Consider the following 20,680-nt stretch of genomic DNA (forward strand, 5'->3'; position numbering starts at 1 on the left):
TTTCACTTTGAGAAGCAGAAAACAAGCAGCAAGTCTACTCAGAAGTCCCTGAGTAAGGCAGGAAAAGTAATAGTTATTGGCATCAGCCAAGTGTGCAGATGGGCAGTCTCATACAGAATGGAGAAGGTAGTTTAGGGCTCCTCTGCAGTGCCACCATGCTGGGAGTAGTGGGAGCAGAGAGTAACCTTTCCGTGCCAGAGAACCAGAGGCTGAAGCTTTAACTGAGAAAGGAAGTTCCTTGTTAGCTATTTAGATGAGAACAGGCTTTTCCTCAGCCCTTAGAAAAACAAGCAAGTCAAGTAGGATCTCTTTTAAATATTTATCCTATCATACAGCACGTATTTAAGGGGTAACCAGGGACTACTACTCCTGACTTAAAGAGTCAGCAGAATTTATTGATTATAAATACCAGTGGCACGTATCAGGTAGTTCACACCTTGCAGAGCTATTGTCTGAGATTATTTTCAGATTCCGGCAAACAGCACAAATCTTGTTTTTATTTTTCTGCTTGTTTTTACAGACAAGGAGACAAGACCCTTTCTTTTTTCTTAAGCTGAGATTCTGAATGTCAAGCACACAGATAATAAATACCATAGTAGATAGTAGCACCAGGAGTACCTGTGTCTTTTTCCGTACTCAGTGGGAGTCATAGCCAGACTGTTCTTTTCTATAACGAGGAGCCTCCATGTCGTTATAAATCTCAGTGCTTTTTTCATCCCATCTTTTCTAGCTTGCATTCCTGCTATATATTCTTCTACCTTTCAACTTTCCTGCAGCCCTACAGAAGTATACTCTTGTCTCAGATCCTTCTCATCCTGTCTTAATCCAACACCTTTACAATTAGCTGTGAATTACGTACATGGTGCGGTGTTTCAGGCATGATAAAACCCTCATAAGAAGGGGACCTATGGCAATCTGAGAAGGTGAGAGAGAGAGGCAGTACAGTGATGAAAGGAGAGTGTTATTCTACTTCCAGTGCTCATAAATAATTCTCAGATAAAATGTTCTTGATGAAGCCATATTCCCACTGAATTCAGTTGGAGTTTACCGGTTGACTTCAAAGATGTAACATCTTACTATTCATTCACTCCCTTTAATCCTATAATTCTGGAATTAAATCTACCTTAAATGATAATTATATAAAGTTATATAATTTATGCATGTCCTTGGTTCATTCCAGAGGAAAAAAAAAAGGGAAGGAAAATCATATATAGTGTGTAATTCAGTAGAGAGATGTGATGTTATTGAGACCAAGGTCAAAGGGAATTGCTCTATTACTCCTCGTCAAGAGTCAGTGTTCACTTCTGCTTAGAGACACTTCTGTTTCCACCTTGTCATTATGGTAATGAGGTAATGTCAGAAGATATTGTAGGTCTCTCCTAGGAGTAGCAAAAGGAAGTATTTTTACTTTTTTTTTCTTTTTTTTTAATGGAGATAACTGCTTTCTGCTTCCCTTGTGCCTAGTGATACATTTTGCTTCACGTTATTTTTCCACTGGATTTATTCTGAAAGGACGTAATTTTTCTGGGACAGGTTGTTGTTACTTCACTCTTATATCATGCGCATGCCTCTAAATTCCTCAGTAGCCCCACCTCCTTCTCTGATGGCAGGAGACTGAATTGAAGAGCCCATTAAGCTTTTGTTCTTATGATTAAAAATCTGTGGAATTATCTGAATTCAGGAGGGTCAGGACAGAGACAGTGTCAGCAAACTGGACACCCAAAAGTCTATGGGCCCTGATGGGATGCACCAATGAGTGCTGAGGGAGCTGGCAGATGTTATTGCTAGGCCAATCTCAATCATCTTTGAAAGGACATGGAGGATGGAGAGGAGTCTGAGGATTGGAAGAAAGCCAACATCATTCCAATCTGCAAAAAGGGCAAGAAGGAGGACCCAGGAAATTACAGGCTCTTTGGTGCTACTCTCATGTAGATGTGCTCAGAGTTAGCTCTATAAATAGTCTTGGTGGGAAACACCTTGTTCCTGTAGCACCTAGGTTTAGTGATATGAATTAAACTCTGGGATGGGGATTTTCCTGTTGCTTTCAGCTGGCTCCACAGCCAACAATAATGTATATTTATATTACCACTGCAGTTGCAGTGGTATTTGCAGTTACTATCAGAAAGATCTTACTGGTGTAATATTTAAAAACATGGGGCTAAACTTTCTTTTCTTCCTGGCATAACTTTAACAGAACTATTGCAGCCCAATCTTATCCATATTCTTTTACAAGTTAGCAGCTAGTGTAATTCCTATTAATTTTTTATCTTTCTGTCACTTTTTCCTTGACAGGCAAGGAGAATAATAAATAACCTGTGACAATCACCTGAAAAAGACAACATTTGACCTTATTAAAACAAACCATTACTGCACTATTGTTTCAATCACTTCACTAGAAACAGATGAAAATTTAATGAAAAGACTGAAAATTAGGCACAGAAATCAAAACAGAAAAATTCAATAAGTGCATAAAAATTTCTCTATGAAAAAAGCAGAAAGTCTTTTTTCATTGCCCATCATAATGTATTTATTTGCTGACTATTGTTATCCTTTTTTTTTCCTTCCCATTTAGGAAATTGTCAACTTCAATTGTCGCAAGCTGGTTGCTACAATGCCTCTTTTTGCTAATGCAGACCCAAATTTTGTGACTGCCATGCTGAGCAAGTTGCGGTTTGAGGTGTTCCAGCCTGGTGATTATATTATCCGAGAAGGGGCTGTGGGTAAAAAGATGTATTTCATTCAGCACGGTGTCGCTGGTGTCATCACCAAATCCAACAAGGAGTTGAAGCTGACAGATGGCTCTTACTTTGGAGGTGAGTAGGAAGAAAATGAATGATAACATTGAAGTGAATTCACTAGAATAAAACACGTTGAAATATCAGACATATAGAGACATCAGAATAAGTCTGCTGAATGTCTGTTGCCTGGGTAATTCCAAAGGCAGGGAAGAGTGCATTAAGTATTTCTGAATAATACATTTTGAGTCTGCTTGCTATTGAAAGCATAGCTATTGAAGATGCAGAAAACCTTCCTGAAATACTTCCTTCAGTTAAATTGTCCTGAATTTTGAGGTGATTTTGAATTAAGATTGCTATTATTTAACAGGCAGTATTTTGATAAAAATATAATAATTAGCACAGTAACTTTGCAACTATTTAAAGGTAAAATAAACAGGATTCATCTTCTTTAAAAAGAAATAAAAATTTTAGACATAAATAAGACATACTTCTAAAAGGTAAAAGTCACTGTGAGAATTACAAAATTTGTGGATAAAAGATCATTCATTATATATATGGGATATTTTGCTGTTCTTCATGAATATTTCAGACTGTTATTAGTGCATTTTTACTGAATTTTAGCATGCAGCATTGATTAGCATTCCAGTATAATAAAGTATAAAAATTTGGACTCCCTCTTTGAATAGATAGCTCTCTGACAGATGTATTAATGAGAACCAGACATGAATTTTAGTAAAAAATAAATTCATCTTGTAATGCTAATAAAAAATAAATTTTCATTTAGATGGTATCTGAATATTCATATTTGGATGAAAGTAATCTTTTTTTTACATATAGCAATTGACCGATATGAAAATCGTGCTCCTGTGATTGTAAATTATCTTTGTGGAACAGAATAGGTGTCTGCATCTTAGAGTAGCAGCAAGCTGATTTCCAGAAGCTGATTGAAATTTGTGGATACGGCCCATGACAGATACAGTTAGCTGCTTTTTTTAGTAATTTTCTGTTGAATACTATGACTCATCTCAGAATTGAGTTAAAAGCCTTTCGGAAAAAGTTAAATTGAAAGCCTAATCAGTGGCATTTAGCTAGTACACTGAAGTGGAGAACATAGAAAAGTGACTCGGGCTCAGTGTTTGAATTGGGCTGTAGAGTTACTCAACTAATCCCATTTTAGAATAATATACTGAAACAACTCCTGGTGATCTGGCCAACAGGTCTTGTCACTCTGCAGTAGCGTTTGCAAGGTGATTTGTACCAATATTTATACCAGTTGAAGTACTTTGATAAAGAAGTCTTGTGCTTATCCCACAGACTTAAACTGTAGGTGCTGAAGAGAGGAGATTAAGGAGAAAGAGAAGGTAAACGCTGAGGATGAAGAAACAGAGCAACCTTGGTCTTGGTCTCCTATATGCTTAGCAGTGCTCCAGTTTATGAAAATGAGTTTGCAAGAGCCTGTGTTCTGAATCTGGCTATAATACTCCTCTGAACCAGCAGAGGATCAGAGGAGATTGCCATATGAAAGTATTTTACATAACTGTCAGCCTGTTGTTACAGTCCAAACGACTGCTGAGCTCATCCTGTTCATCCGCTACCCTTCTTAACAGGAATGCATATAAAAAATATGGATATTGCCATTTGCAATATCCAGACATCACAAGAACTTATTACACTGTACCAAAGTAGCTATGCTCATGCACACCATAGGGACAGGTGTGAAGAGAAGGGCAAGTGCGTCTGATACATCTGAAATGGGAAGTAATAGCTACTGCTGGATGTAGCTGGGAAAGGAGAAGGGAGGAAAGGCGAGCATATGGGGAGAAAAAAACCTGAGAAAGAAAGTACCCAAAATGTTGCAGCTGAAAAGAGAAGAAACAAGTTACACATCTGATAACTGCTGATTGAAAAGGTTCAGCTTATTAAAGCATAAAAAAATTCCAACTCTCTTTAGAGAACAATGTATCAGATTCTAAGGAGAGCTTCCTGACCGGAGTAGCCAAGGGTATGTCTAAACAGCAATGTCAACACCAGACAAAGCACACACGCTGGAGAGAGGCAGGAAATGCTGTGTAGTAGGACAATAACGAGCCAAAAGATCATCTGTGTTCAAATCCAGACTGATCAACCCATTTTTGCCTGATTAAGACATGCAAAGTCTGAAGCTGAGATACCATTTAAGAAGCTGCAACTTGTAACTTCAAGTTATTACTTATAGCCCTCAGCTGTAACCCAGTAAACGTGTATAAATGCTCCAGCCCAGCACCTATTGCTCAGAGAAATTAAATGTTAGATGTTGGACAGGTCCCAAAGCATAGGCTTCCTAGGGACCCTGGATCGGGGGATTCAGGAGAGGTCCCTAGAAAGACAGCCTTGCCCTGAGAAATCACACAGGATGCCACAATATCCAACCTTGTATTTGAAATATGTTTATCACTTTGCAGTATTTTAAACTTTTAGGATTGATACCATTGTATCAATTCTCACATCCTGGTGTTATTAAAAAACTGGAGGTTAGTGTGAAAGCCAAGATTTAAGATTTAAGAGCCAGAACAGTGTTAGCAGAACTTGGGAGAGGTTTGAATGGAGACTGTCAGGAGAGTGAGTGCCTGCAAAATAGAAAGTTGAGGGGAAGCAGTTGAAAGTTTGAGAACTGAGATGCTGATGAACATTTAAATTCTCTGGCCTGATCTTTGTTCTTAATTAAAAACCACCCTTCCCTATGGATCTGGGTGTTTTAACAGTCTCCTGTGAAACTAGCTAAACCTTACAATTGCTTAGAAATTCTTCTCAGAAAGAATGTGCCTGGCTAACCATTAATGGAATTGATTAATCAAATTGCATTTCACCTCTGCTTTAGATTCTCAGCTGATTTTAAGGGAAGTGCAGGGTGTTGCCTCTAGATAGCCCTCCAGAGATCTGGGCTTGACTACCATCAGTCTCTTTCCTCATCGGGACATACTGGTTCTCCGTGCAGGGAAGGAGTAAGTACAAGGCAGCAGCCACAGAGGCATTGTGGTTTGTTCCTTGGTATTGCTGGGGAAGACCATCCCTTGGCTTTTATATGCATTCACAAATCTACTCTTGAGCTTTGGGTGCAGAAACATTTTTGGCCCAGCACCAGTGTAGGATGCTGATTTTCATCCCAACATTTATTTTTCACACTGCTAATTGAAGGATATGATCATCCTACAAATCTATTCCATTTAAAAAATATGAATTTGAAAGTAATTTCTGATATGATTCTTTCTGCTACGCCTTCCCGTTCTTCCCCCAAAATTTTGATGGGATATACAAAGTAGACGTCAGGGAAAACTGCCTTGAATAAGGCGGAAATGCTGACTGATCTATGCTCCATCAAATCTGTAGTCAAGATACCAAAAAAACAGTATCCCCTAATTACTGGAATAGCAAAGTAGATGATAAATATATTCAGAAAAAAGTGTGATTTGAGTCTGATTATGTTCTTTTAAACACTTGCAGTAATGACCACAAAGAAAATCTTTTAAAGAGATTGTCATAAATTATGTATTGAATAGACACAGATCAGTGGAAGGATTGTTTCATAAAGATTTAGGAGTGTCCATTTTCCTTTGCCTTTTACTTGCATTTAAAAAAACAGTAACTTTAATTCTTCAGTGCCCTACCTTGTAGACCCCGTCCTCCTATGGCATGCTTGCCTGGGTTTTTATAGAAGGAGCAAGAACTGGGCAATGGAGCACATGACAGTATATAGTCATCTATATACTGTCAGTATATATTAGTTCAGTTATATAGTCATCTCCACATCAGTGAAATGATGTAAACCGTAGGTACCAGCAGAGAATTACAAGTTTTTAATACTCTATACTTACTTTCATTGGTACAGCATTTCCATATCTTTCAAGCAAATACAGCAATATTCAGTTTTCCTAAAGATCTTTGTGAATTTCTGATGACTTCCTTCACTTTTCTCCCCTATTTTCTAAAGTAGTCTCCACTTCCCCGGTATTAACAATGGGATTGGACTGACACCGTTTGCAGCAGAGGTGAAACAAGGTGGCCACCTTGAAATGAAAAAAAATGAAAATTATAACATTCACTTTTAGCTGTTTGTGTAGGGCAGGCAGAGACATAAAAATGTGAACAAGAAGGATCAGGAAAGAGTTGATGGTCAAGAGAAAGTGGGCTGTGTTAGCACCTAGGAGAAATAGGGGAAGTCAGAAGAGACTGGGGAGCAAGATAAGGTCAACAAAGAGATGAGGACTGTGTGGGCAGAAGTCAAGTTGTGAGGGATGCAAAGAAATTAGGGGCAGAGAAAGCAGGATTGCAGGGCAATGTGGTGGGCATGAGATTGATGGGAAAGAAAAGGAAATGCAAGGAGCAATACACTGTGTCAACAGGACTAGGCATCCAGATGACAGAAAGTTGGACTCTGCTTGTCACTTAAGGAGGCAACAGGAGGGTGCTTACACTTCCCCTTTTCAAAGGATAGATAGGGAGACTTGACTACACGTGTGTTTGTAACTCGGTTGAATTGTAAGCCTGAGATAAACACACTTGAATTCAGCGCTCCTGTGAAGGAGGAGAAGAATCAGGAAGCGGATGAAAAGCTGTAAGCAATTATATTTTGAGGATGTTATGACTGCTAAATTATTTATTTGTTTTTGTCTGATTTATGATTTTGAATATCTGGAGTTTACAGTACTCAAAGTTAAGTATATAGCAGTGCAGAATGAGACCCCAAATCTTTTCGTTTTGTCTTTTTGTCTCAATACATATTTCTCTTCCTCCTCTCTAATAACTCAGTATTTCGAGCTCTTTAATGTTTTAACCATGGTAGAAGATAGTAAGGAGGAAATTGCTGGGTTTTGGACCTATCAGATCTTTTTCTCTGAATGCCAGATGATTGTTTCAGAAATTACTAAAAGACGTTTTTATATTAGGAGAAGTGACTAGACAGATTGTTTATTTCTTCCTCACTAGACAAATATCAAATTGATAAAAGGCAAAGGTTTTGAAGTCTTTGCAGATGAAGCACAAGAATATGAGTCATTTACTTATAGAGAAGCATATAGTGCATAATTTACTGTGGTTTACAGAGCAGAAATAATATTTTAATATTTCTAATGAGCCTAATACTAATTATATTTACATTCATTCATATAAACTGGTGTAATACCACTGATACCAGTGAATTCTGATTTTTGCTAGAGTAAATGTCATCAGAATGACTGCATAACCTTAATATATATGTTGACGATTCAAAATGTCTCAGGAGTAATAGCAACAACAAACATAGGGGAGCGTTATCATACTTACTTATTAAACAGAAGTTTATTTTAGTAGAAAAATTTATTTCTAACAATTCCTTCCTCTTACTCTGCTGGTTCTACATATGACTCTTAGGGCTCCTTTAGTCATCACTGTAAGATTTTGTTTTCCTGACCCAGACACTTTCTTCAGTCAACAGTGTCAAAGGCAATGCACCTGATCATCTTTATTCCTAGCAAGTGTGTAAAACAGCACAATCTTCTCTCTCCTTATCATACTTACCTGCTTTTTGTTGGAAGGAATCAAGGCCACAGACAGTTTGGTCCAGTTCAGTAAAAAAAAGCAACCAGTTTCTAAAAATATGGTAAAAAATGGCCTTTCCCTGTAAAACTGTCTTTGCACAGCTGCTTCACAGTGCCCTGTGAGCTGTTCCCTTTGTTCGTAGCTCAAAATGTTCTGTCTTCCATTCCTACCAGTCCAAAGGCTTTTTTCTCTGGACCTTACTACCACGCTTCTGCATATTCCTAGCCCCTGCCCTGGAGTCTGCTGGTGTTCACATCACTCCCCTACAGGGAATGCCAGACTCTTGCTTGGAAAAAGATGAGAATAGGTGCAGTATGCCATTTTATAACTCGCTGATTGTTACCACTGTGAGCTGGCATAAAGGTTAAAGCTGTCCCAAAGCTACTGCGAAGTACGTTGATGAGCGGGACTGGTTTCATGACGTCCCATTTCCCTTCAGCTGCCAGCTCTGTGGAATCAGAGGAAATAATCTGAGCGTGCAGCCCTGATCCAGTTAAGCATGGGCTGAACTGCATTTTGTGCTTAAATGGTGCGTTAGATTGAGGCTGACGCTCCTGCAAAGAGAAAAAAAGGAATAAATCCACCACTTTCCAACCAATAAGCCTTAAGCAGAACTTCCAGAAGGAAGATTTCTGGGAACACATTCAGGTCTCTGCTGTCACTGCCTTTGCTTTCTTGCTTGGTGGATAGATGCCTGACTAGTCACTGTGGGTCTCATCCTGCTCTTCCTGAAGTCTCTGGCAAAATTGTCCCTCAACCCCAAAGAACACAAGATAAGGCTTGTGTCCCTACTATCTTTTCCATTCTCCATCTGTTTTCCCACCTGTGTTTATACAGGATTTCCTGGTGTTATGCCACTTGGAGTAGCTCAATAAATGAGCCTGTAGACTGACTAAAACCCACATTGATAAGAAAGATTTTTTTCTAAGAGCTTCCACATATGTTGAACATGAGGAGGTACATGTGATTTTTTAAAACTCCTTTTATGACACCTGTATGAGATTTGCTGAAGGGGAATTTGAGTATTGCATATTGCATGATCCACTTCTTGCATTCTAATAGGAAAAAATACATGTTTTATTTTAATCATTCAGAGGCAGACATCATTAACTTTGCTCATGTAGCAAAGTTACATATAAAGCAGATATTCGTCCCTATTTTGTAGAATTTGGAGACATATAGCATCTTCTCTTTTTGTGATTATTTATTATAGCACTGGTATGTCTATGCAGTCCATGGAATACTTTGTATTTTAAAATATTTTTTTTGCTTAAATTACTGAATACTGTTTTAACAGTTATCCTTCCATACTTTAAATTCTAATAAATTGTATCTTGGATTTGCTTCAGCTTGTAGAAGGTCAATTAGACAGAACTACTTTGACCTACCTATTATTTATGGAGCTTTTCTCCATTTCAGAACAGCAACTGTCAGTATACTTTAGACCAGTGCAGTGGAAAATAATACCATGGGAAATGTTGAGTCACTTCAAATTATATTTTGCCACTTCTTTTTTTTTTTTTTTTTTTTTTTTTTTCTGAGTACACTGTAGGTATTTCCTTTGACTGAGGTACTTTTAAGCATTTGCAGTATAATATTGATTATAGACAGAGAAAATGCTGCTAAAGTGCTCTGTTGCTCACTGCTTTACACCTTATAATTCGTATATGGACAACACGATATGATACCGTTTTACATTTTGCAAAAATAGTGTATATGGCTTCTCATTATTCAAGGTGCTGATGAATTAAGTCTCTCAGTATTCATGCCCCAATCCAGCAGCATATTGACATACATAATTAATTATAAGTGCTTTTTCTGAAGTGAGCTTATTCATATTCTTAATGGCAAGCATACAATTAAATGCTTTAAGGGAGAAGGATATCATATCTCCATACCAACTCATTCATAAAATAGTTTTCAGATTAACAATACTGATTTCTAAATCATTGCCGTTTTTCTAGAATTATTGCCTGCATGGAGTCCTAAAAATGAAATATCTTTTTGGCACAGACTAGTTTGCTGTATTGGTGATACAATTTCCTTAGCATGATCGTGGCATAGCACAATTCCTTGTGCTGCATCATGACTTTTTTTAACATCATAATTTATAAAAAAATAACATGCAGTCAGAAGAGCTTTTTGCTATTTGGAAAAATTACTGTTCTAAAAGTCTAAGGGATGTTCTAAAAATTCAGAATGAAAATAACATTCTGCAATGTCAGAATGTAGAAGTTGGTTTAGTTTTAAGAGTTCTATTAATTAATAATAATTAAAACTTATATTAGAATCACAGAATCAGTAAGGTTGGAAGGGACCTCTGGAGATCATCTAGTCCAACCTCCCCGCTCAGCAGGGTCTCCTAGAGCATGGTAGACAGGGTTGCATCCAGGCAGGCCTTGAAGATCTCCAGAGAAGGAGACTCCACAGCCTCTCTGGGCAACCTGGTCCAGGGCTCCGTCACTCTCACAGGGAAGAAATTCCTCCTCTCGGTCAGGCGGAACTTCCTGTGCTTCAATTTCTGCCCATTGCCTCTTGTCCTGTCACACGGGACAACTGAAAAGAGTTTATCCCCGTCCCCTTGACACCCTCCCTTCAGGTACTTATAGACATTGATAAGATCCCCCCTCAGTTTTCTCTTCCCCAGGCTGAACAGGCCCAGCTCTCACAGCCGTTCCTCATAGGGCAGATGCTCCAGCCCTCTGATCATCTTTGAAGCCCTATGCTGGACTCTCTCCAGTAGCTCCATGTCTCCCTTGTACTGGGAAGCCCACAACTGGACACAGTACTCGAGATGAGGCCTCCCCAGGGCTGCGTAGAGGGGCAGGATCACCTCCCTTGACCTGCTGGCAACAGTCTTCCCAATGCACCCCAGGTGACCATTGGCCTTCCTGGCCACAAGGGCACATTGCTGGCTCATAGTCAACTTGTCATCCACCAGCACTTCCAGGTCCTTCTCTGCAGAGCTGCTTTCCAGAAGGTCAGTCCCCAGCTTGTACTGGTGCCTAGGGTTATTTCTCTCTAGGTGCAGGACTCTGCACTTGCCCTTGTTGAACCTCAGGAGGTTCCTCTCCGCCCAACTCTCCAGCTTGTCCAGGTCTCTCTGAATGGCAGCACAGCCCTCAGGTGGATCAGCCACTCCTCCCAGCTTGGTATCATCGGCAAACTTGCTGAGGAGGCACTCTGTCCCCTCATCCAGGTTGTTGATGAATACGTTGAACAGGATGGGACCCAGTACTGAGCCCTGGGGATACCACTAGCCACAGGCCTTCAACTAGACTCCACGCCACTGATGACAAGCCTCTGAGCTCTGCCTTTCAGCCAGTTCTCAATCCACCTCACTGTTCACTCACCTAACCCACAATTCCTGATCTTGCCTAGGAGGATGTTATGGGAGACAGTGTCAAAAGCCTTGCTGAAGTCAAGGTACACAACATCCACTGTTAATATTTAACAATATAAACAATAGTAACAACTATACTAATAAAAATTTATGCTATCTATATAAAATACACTCCAGACTAAATTATAGTTACAGTTCTGCAAAGTCATGACTAGTATAAATAACTTTTAATTTGGTCTTTATGAGTAATATGCAACCAAAATGTCACATCAGTATACGTTGGAAATCTGAGGTGAAAAACACAGATAACCCAGAATAATATTTTGCAAATACCTTCTGTTTTTACAAGAAGAATTCGATCCAAATATTTAAATCTCCAGAATTCAGAAGTGACAGACTCTGATCATTTGTCTAATAATTTAGTGAAAAAAGTGTAATATTTTTATAGTTCATGTAAATTCAACTTGAATAGTTTAATTTTAAACTGTTTTGTTTGCCAAAACCAAGATGACAAGAGCATAATACTGAATATGTAAGGAATTCAGTGGTTGTTTTCAACAGGGAACAGGCATCCATCTGAATAAAAGTAGGCACAGATGAATGGAACATAGTCACTTTTGGCTTTTGACCCAGCCAGTATGATACCTATGTCTTTATTTAGGTACTTAGTTATTGGAATCTGAGCTTAATATTTTTAAAATGTTTTGAAAATACAATGAATACTAGACAAATTATGAACTTTTCAAGGTAATAAATGGAGTATGTTCATCATAGTAAAAGAAGCCTTTGATAAAGTAGAATAGGAATGTATGGAAGCAGGATGTAGCAATGTTTCTGCCTCTGTTTGCTCCAGTCATGAAACCAGTGGCCACAGCTGTTTGCAGTATCTCCAGATAGGAAGAATAAAAGGCAAGTCAGGATAAAACATAAAATGGCTCTCTGGGCAGCCACTTCTTACAATTGCAATTGTATTCTAACAATTGATGTAAAAGTAATTACAACTTGATGTAAAAGCAATTACAACTACCTTTCTGGGGAAAAAAATACTTTCAATCTATATTAAACAGATTATACTGAGATAAAATATATCACTATTTACCTTACAAGAAGTATGAGGACTTACAAAAAAATCCAATTATGTATCCTACTTGTCAAAATTACAGAAGTCATTATAGAATGACTAAAAATGGATGGGTTTATAGAATTCATACCTGCCTTGAAAATTAATTTATACTCAAAGTATATTTTTCTGTATCAAAATTTATCTATATCACATTAGATAATATTTTAAAGGCTCTGTCAAGTTGTTTTAATGAATTTCACGTGGTAATAATAACACCTGTGCTGAGCAAGTCTCAAAACATCCAAATTAGTAGCATGTTATAATGCTGTTTTTGTCAAATCCGCTACGAAGTAGTGTCTTAAGCCTTATTCAAGGAAAGACTTAGTTAAAGAAAGAGGCTTCTCAGAGGTTGGTAGCATAAAAGACAAATTTGGATCAAAATAATAAAACCAGCATACTTTAATGCTTATTGTCAAACTCTAAATAAATATGAAAAGTTGGTTACACATTTACAGGCATTTTTAAACAGTAAGAATTCCTCCATAAATCCTATCAAAGTTGGGGTTGATTTGGGTTAAGGAACATTAGGCAATTCTTTTCAGAAGAATGATCGTTTTCCTCAGAAAACTGGTGATACTTCCAATGAAATAAATGTAACTCTTTGCCAATTATAACTGCTACCAAAAAAATAAGAATAGACTTTCTCTAATTAACCATATTAAGGCTTTGATATATATACCAAGGTTAAGCAAATGAGAGCTTGTGAGAGAGACCTGGAGGGAAAATAGTAATGGAAAGAAATTTAGCAAAAGGGCAGATCGTCCTGCACTGTGTGTTAGATCAGAAGTGTTGTTGTGAAAGGCCCATAAAGGCTACCTGTCTCCTGCTGCTTCTAGCTCATCTCTTCTGAAGAGTCCTTCTTATCTCAGAGCCGCTTTGGAGACAGAATCTCCTTTTAACACGCAGTGATCATGTCCAAAGGATAAGATTCTGGATGAAAAGGACCAATACAATACCTTTGTGGGGAATGCTGATATCCCTTTTTACCTGCCATTTTTTTTCTTGCTGAATACTCTTCTTAAGGGTCAAAAAGAATTAAAAACCTAGTTATTACTTGCTGACTGTTACTCAGTAGCGTAAGTCATCCTCAGACTTTGAAGCAAACGTTCTCTTCAGTCCCTGTTTCACTCTCTTCCTCTCTTCAGATACAGAAATGATAAATACAGAACATCCTCTCGATGGAGAAATTATCCAGGCTGGTAAAGTTGCTGGCATGGAGGGACAGATGTTTGCAGACAACGGTTGTATTCTTAACTTGCAATGAGGGGAGAATGCCACCAGCCAGTACCAATGAGTCTCTAGCTTACTAAATGAGATAAACTTTTCCATTTTTTTATTGCTATATTGATACAGATGTAATTCACCTCTTTGTAATCTTTTTTCTACTACAACCTTGCTGATTAGGGCACATTTTCCATTTCTTTTATTTGCCGCATTAAATTAAATAAAAAAATAGACATGCTTAGAGATCATCTGTCAAGGACTGGAGAGCCATAAATTCCAAATGACTAAAAACAAGCAATAAAAATGTGAAAGAAACCAACCCATTTTCTTTTCTCAAATAGGATAACTATATAAGGGCAACAGCCATCACAAATAGTTAAATGTAAGTTAGACTTAGGTAAAGAGTTCAAAAAGTGACAGGAGACTGAAATTGAGCCTTTAAGGAAATTGTTTTGGATCCTGAATTGTAATTGGTCGTGTTCGGTCCCCCCTCAAAATAGTAACAGCTCAGAGCCCCATATCCAGACCTCCCTTAGGAGCTCTGCCTGTGGTGGAGGAGCCTGTAAGTCTGAAGGCAGTCTTGCGACTTACAGACAGCAGGCTTCGAAATGGAGACGGTCATGCAGGCAGCATGGGCTATTGCTTGCTCTCACAAACTCAAGCTGTCTTGTGTGTAACTCCATATTTAGTGCTTACACAGTCAGAGAAGGTATAGTTTTTGTATATCTTTCTTTCTTCTCAGTTCTTTTCGACAGTCCAGATTACAAACCTGACTTCAAACAGCAGTAATTTCCTCGCTTCCTCCTTAAGTTCTCTCTTTTGCTGCAGTAATGTTCTTATTGAGGAGTGATGGAGTGATTGTATTTTAAGGTTTCTTAAATACAGGACTGGACACATGCATGTTACCTGAGCCTTTTCATTTCCATCTAGTCCATAGATCTGGATTTGGGGGACATGAATCACTTTTTTTTCCCATAATCTTGATTACTGTGAATGTCAATATTGTTTTACAAAATAAATGCAAAATAAAATCTGCACAGTTATCTGGCATAGTATTTAATCACTATTTTGGAGAAAATAAATCACTGGTACTAATTAATTGATGTAAGCTACATTCTGACTGTAATCAGAAGACCTACTGTTATCACATTAAGTGTCTATAATGAAGGGCAGCATATCCCTGGATTTTCCATTTTGTGCACTAGTGATAATATATTGGAAGATAAAAGGCTATATTAAAAGGTTAGAAAAAATAGTTAAAGATGGATATATTTGCTGTTTTTAAGAGCTTAAAAAGGAGACACACATACAGAAGTACATATTAAAGCAATCTAATTTTTATCATATGAAACAGTTTCGCTCTGTTTTCTGTATTAGGAGTGATTAAATCAACACAGAACTAGGAAACAGTTCTCTTTCTGAAAACTGTGGTGTCTCATGAAAATTAGTCATTAAATTTTCTTGAATTGATTGAAGTTTATATGGTCCTTTGCTAAAGAAAAAATCTCTCTCACGTTACCTTTTGTAAAGCTGGGATAAGAGCACCCTAGGCTAAAAGTTATGGTCCCTTCCTGTGACCATCTTGCCATTTAGCTAGTGCCATTTAGCTAGTCTGTGGTCAGTGGACAACTTCAGTAGCTTGAGGGAAGAACTATTGGTCTTAGCACCATGCCAAAGAGTTGCTGTTATGAAGAGCTAGTTTAGAAAAGCAGAATAACCTAAATCTGGTAGTTCTGGGAAACTTGCTCTGAAGGCACGCAGAACTTTTCATTAAAAGATGTGAAAGCCTGGTTGAATCAAACAAGCCATCATACATCTAAGTTCTGTCCATAATACTTTAGTTATTGACTATTATTTAGTTATACTTATTGTTTTCTATAAAATAAACAGGAGAAATCTAATCCACTGTCCTGTTCTCTTAAAATATTCTGGAATGGGTTAGGCTGACTGACTCAAACCTTTAAATTGCTTTGATTTTCTGTCTTTCTTCTGCTGCTAAAAGTTGCCATATGGTCCAAATAGTTGCTTGCCTATTTACACAGCAATGTGTACGCCTGCTACATGATGAAACAACAGTTCCCTGCTGAGGAACTGAAGCAATAGTCAGCTGTCCTCAGCTGGAAGGACACTCTTCATTATATCCTACAGTATTGAGTCTGTGACAGATGATGAGAAACCTGCTATAGCTTTGGAAAGGTACAAAGCCCTTAAGAAACTTCTGGGATTCACAAATGCGTAGAACCTGCTAATTATTTTTATATTATTTTAATATGGAGAGCACTATATGACTAACATTAATTAACCAATTTAATACTACAACAATTAATTGCTGCACCTAGAAAAGTGAACTTTTGTTTTAATTCTAGTTTTTGTGTCCTTGCAGAACAAAGCTGTGCATACAATATTAATTCACTGTATTATTTAATATTCTACGTATTACTATATACTATTCTAAACTAAGAAACATGTTCCATGCAGACAAGACCAGTCTGGTATCCTTTAATGAACCAGCTAACTACGTATTTCTAACTCTTTCCTGTATCAGGATAATTTATCTGTTTGTGGACATATTTTGTGTGCAAGGCAACTGTGTGTTGGTGGGGGTGGTGGTTTTGAGTTTATTTTCAATCTCTAATCAAATGTGAATGTGACATAGAAAGTTGAGTAATTACATTTGGAGTATAATTTATATGGGAAATGAACTGAGAGATAATGGATAGATGCCACACTATCAGATAAGCACTGTACTGCTTCCCAGAGAAAAAAAGTCTTTTCATAGATCTCCCATATCCCCTGTTGTTTTCTCTAAGAAAAAGATGGCTAGGGATCGCACAGCAACAGGGGGAAAATTAACACCCAGAATAGCATATTGATATATTTAAGAACTGTGAAATTCGTCTCAGTTGGTACCAAAGCTCTGGCCCTTACAAAGAGCTGGCTAATGCTAATTCTTCAAAAGTCATCATATGGGCATGTCATTCATCCTCATGCAGGTTCTCCCATATCAGTCTTCCTCAGGTCTGTCTTTCAGGTATGTAGAACTTCCTAGACAGAGTTTTCTGTCACTAGTGCAGTAATAAAATGCAATCTGTAGATGTCCCATTTTACACAACAGAGATACAGACTTCTTTGCAAGGTTTTGCAGTTCTAAAACCTGAGGCTAATGTTCCTGCAGAAATACTGCCATGTATGTGTGCAACTGATACGTTGTTGATCAGTTTGATTATTAGGCTAATAACCTTCCAAACAAGCTTAGCTTCAGACTTTCATCACAGCACTTTTTATTTCAGTGTCTGTACAACAGAATGTACTTGGAAATTGTGCCATTCTCCATATTCTACATTGTTCTGCAGAAAAGATCTGATGTGCCAGCAGAACATAAATTGTGATTTTCACATATAAATTGATTGCATTTGTATAAAATATGGACTGTAGGAACAAATGAATGCTTTTAGCATTGCTTAGTGCTTTCAAATAGGCATTTCTGATTAATGTAGTGATTGACATTTGTTTTAGAATGTTCCAGGGAACAGTTGTCCAAAGAGATCATATAATTAAAGTAAAACATGCATTGGAGTTGAATTACAGGTTCATTGCAGTCTCATACATAATTACTAATTGGAATTGAAGACATTCTTAGATTTGGAAAGGAAAGATAAAAGTGTTTGACACTTTTAAAGTGTCAGCATGAAGGCAGTGCACCATGCCAACCACAGATGGGAATATTAGTGAGTAATATGCTACAACCACTTTCTTTTTGTGCTAATAAAGAACATTGTTTGTCCAAGCTGTTTGAAAATAGTTCATGGCCTTTGTGTTTCACTGCACACTCCTGTGCTATTGTTTGTATTTCTTAGTCCATTTAAATTAATTGAACATCAAGGAGAGCATAATTGTAGAGGGCACCTGCTGTACTTGATGCCATTAAGACTTATTTTAAATGTCTTGTGTATTTTCATGATTCTGTTCTCTTCATAAAGTCTATTGTTTATTTATTTGTTGAAAAAAAAGATTTTGATTTACTTAAAAGAATACAAGAGTTTAATAGGAACAAATATTTTGGCAGTCTGTATTCTTGCTCTCCAGTCCAGGTAAATGAGATTTTATATATTATCTGTTTTATTATGCTTGAGAGTTTATCCTAAGCAAATAGCTAATAAGATGACATGAACTCAAATGCAGAACATAACTAACAAGCATGTTAGCACCATGCTAAACAAGCACAGCGTACAATTGATGTCATTAATATGTATGTCAAAGCAATATAAATGATGTATCAATGACTATAGTAAAAATCAAATTCACCAAGAAACATTGCCACAAATGCATTTCTTGGATTTTCGTCTCATGGTGACTCTCTGGACTTGAAGGTAGGTATTAGAAGCCTTCCCAAAGACATTCTTCAACCAGAAGTTGTGGATTGACATAGGATTCTCAGAATAGTGATTCTTTCAAGTCCCATTACTCGAAAAGAATAGCAGAAGAGGAAGAAAGGAAACAAAATAATGATATTTATTGCTGTAGCATCTCCAAATTCCACTGACCCTTTTCAAATCCAGAACTGTTTCCTATGGCTTTCTTCCAGTTTCGTTGTTCCTGAAGTCATCTAAAATACAGTGATCTTAGAACAGGTCATTAAACGAGTAGTTTATACATTTTGTTTGCATGTAATGGTTTTTAAACTCAAGTACTTTTATTTGCTGAGTACAGCAAAAGACCGCTCCATATGTCTTTAATATTGCCTGCGGCTATTTTAAATGAAAAAAGCTGAAAATCAAGAGGTCATTATTAGTCATACAGATTTTCCAGCTAGTTATCCGTAAATCCAACCATGGATTGTAAAACTTTATTCTATTTGAGATATAAGGAATGTCTTAGGAAGTGGAGCAGATATTTGCTGCATTTAACTGCTTCCTTTGGGCAAAATGATCTTTTGTGTCCTGTAAGGAGAATATAGTGCTTTCAAGCAAAGGAGCAGGGGTCATCTGATTTAGGGGATGGAGGAGGAAGTACCAACTTCTATTTGATCTGGCTGGTTCTTTACAGTAGCTGTTTCATGGGAATCAGGTTTTGTAGGTCAAGACTCTAATAGTAGTCATTAGTCTTTATAACTTCTTCCCAAAGCTGTAGGAGTTTCTAACTATATTGTATGTTAGTACTAGTCCCCACTAATGTACTTTGGTTTATCCACTATTATTTAAGCATCTTATCCTCCAAGCCTTCAGAGCAGGTTAGCTTGTGGGCAGGAAATTATCAAACCTACACTCTGATGTGCAAGGGAGGATGACATTTACTCTTTTCTCATTGCACCTGGAAGAACCTATGCTTCTTGAGGAGACGAATGCATGTTAGATTATACATAGAATGCATATATGTTCCATGTAACTTCTTCAAAGATAATTAGAATCTTTCTTTAGATTTCACAGGATTTTAGAACTGCAATTCTGGTGTGCAAAATCTGCAGAGTTTTGATAAAAATACTTTCTAGATTAAATTCTTCAACAAAAATCACCAGGGTTCTTTAGATTCTAGATTAATAAAAATGTATTTTATTAAGAACGAAAAGAAAGAAAGAACTACACTAAAGCTTTACATTTGAAGTAAAGCCTACAGAATTCTTTACTTTGCTAATTATGAATATTTGTATTTCCACACTTCCTGGAGAATTACAGTTTCTGACAGATATACAGGCAAGTTAGGAGACAGTTTCCTAGCCCACGCCTAGTACTTAAAGAGCTGAAACCAAACATGAACTCACTGCTCTTGGCCACTAGAACTGGGTAGGGAAACTATTTCCCACCATGTCTGAGCCCTAGAATTGTTGTATCTCAATGTTTTCTCATTCCCAAACCTGAAAACAGGATTGACACAAACATTTCTTTTTGCATTTGACTTTTTAATTTTGTTTTGTAATTTAATACAAAATAACTTCAGTGTTATGTAAAATATTCATTGTGATCTGAAAGAAAATTTTTTTGGGGGGTGGAGGGGAGGGTAAGGATGGATAGACAATTTGAACGAAGTTTCCAAATTGTTTTTCATTGAGAAGTCTTCTGCAAACAGCTTCACTTTTAGCTAACTGGAATATCTGATGAAATATGTTTCTAACTGACTTTACCTTATGTAACATTGTGTTGAACATTGTTATTTTAGGCAATACTAAACTTCACTTAATTTTCTAATGGAATATCCGATGAAATATGTTTCTAACTGACTTTACCTTATGTAACATTGTGTTGAACATTGTTATTTTAGGCAATACTAAACTTCACTTAATTTTCTAGTGTAAATTTTCATTGAAAAGAGAGGTGAAGGTGAGGAAAAGAATTCTATATTTTAAAGGTTGCATATCAGAAATATTGTGAGTTTGTCAACTTTATAGACATCAGAGGACTAATAATTATACAATATGTCTGAATATTGAACATTTTAACTGGAAAACTTTCCTAGGAGGAATTCATGCATCTCTCTCATTCCAGCCTAAATGTTTTGTTATAAGCCTATGATGCTGATCTTGGTTTTTATCCTGTAACTCTCTTTGTGTAGGTTCAAGAATCATCAATTGCAAGATTGGGGCAGGTTTGGGGGGACTCTCTATGTGGCCCTGGTAACCTGTGTTCCACAATGATGAATTCCAATTGGAAGCACTTGCAGAGAAAGTCTACTAGACTGGTCAAATGGGGTTTATCGTAAGAGAGG

General features: G+C 37.3%; 1 protein-coding gene across 1 annotated transcript in view; it reads left to right on the forward strand.

The window, feature by feature from the left end:
* Positions 1 to 20,680, forward strand: part of HCN1 (hyperpolarization activated cyclic nucleotide gated potassium channel 1) — a 198,495-nt gene that overhangs the window by 174,092 nt on the left and 3,723 nt on the right. The window contains exon 6 of the mRNA XM_062599913.1: positions 2,573 to 2,813. Coding sequence (XP_062455897.1) covers positions 2,573 to 2,813 — 241 coding nt within the window. The remainder of the gene's footprint in view (positions 1 to 2,572; positions 2,814 to 20,680) is intronic.

This window comes from Rhea pennata, chromosome Z (assembly GCF_028389875.1).
Source record: "Rhea pennata isolate bPtePen1 chromosome Z, bPtePen1.pri, whole genome shotgun sequence".
Lineage (NCBI taxonomy): Eukaryota > Metazoa > Chordata > Aves > Rheiformes > Rheidae > Rhea > Rhea pennata.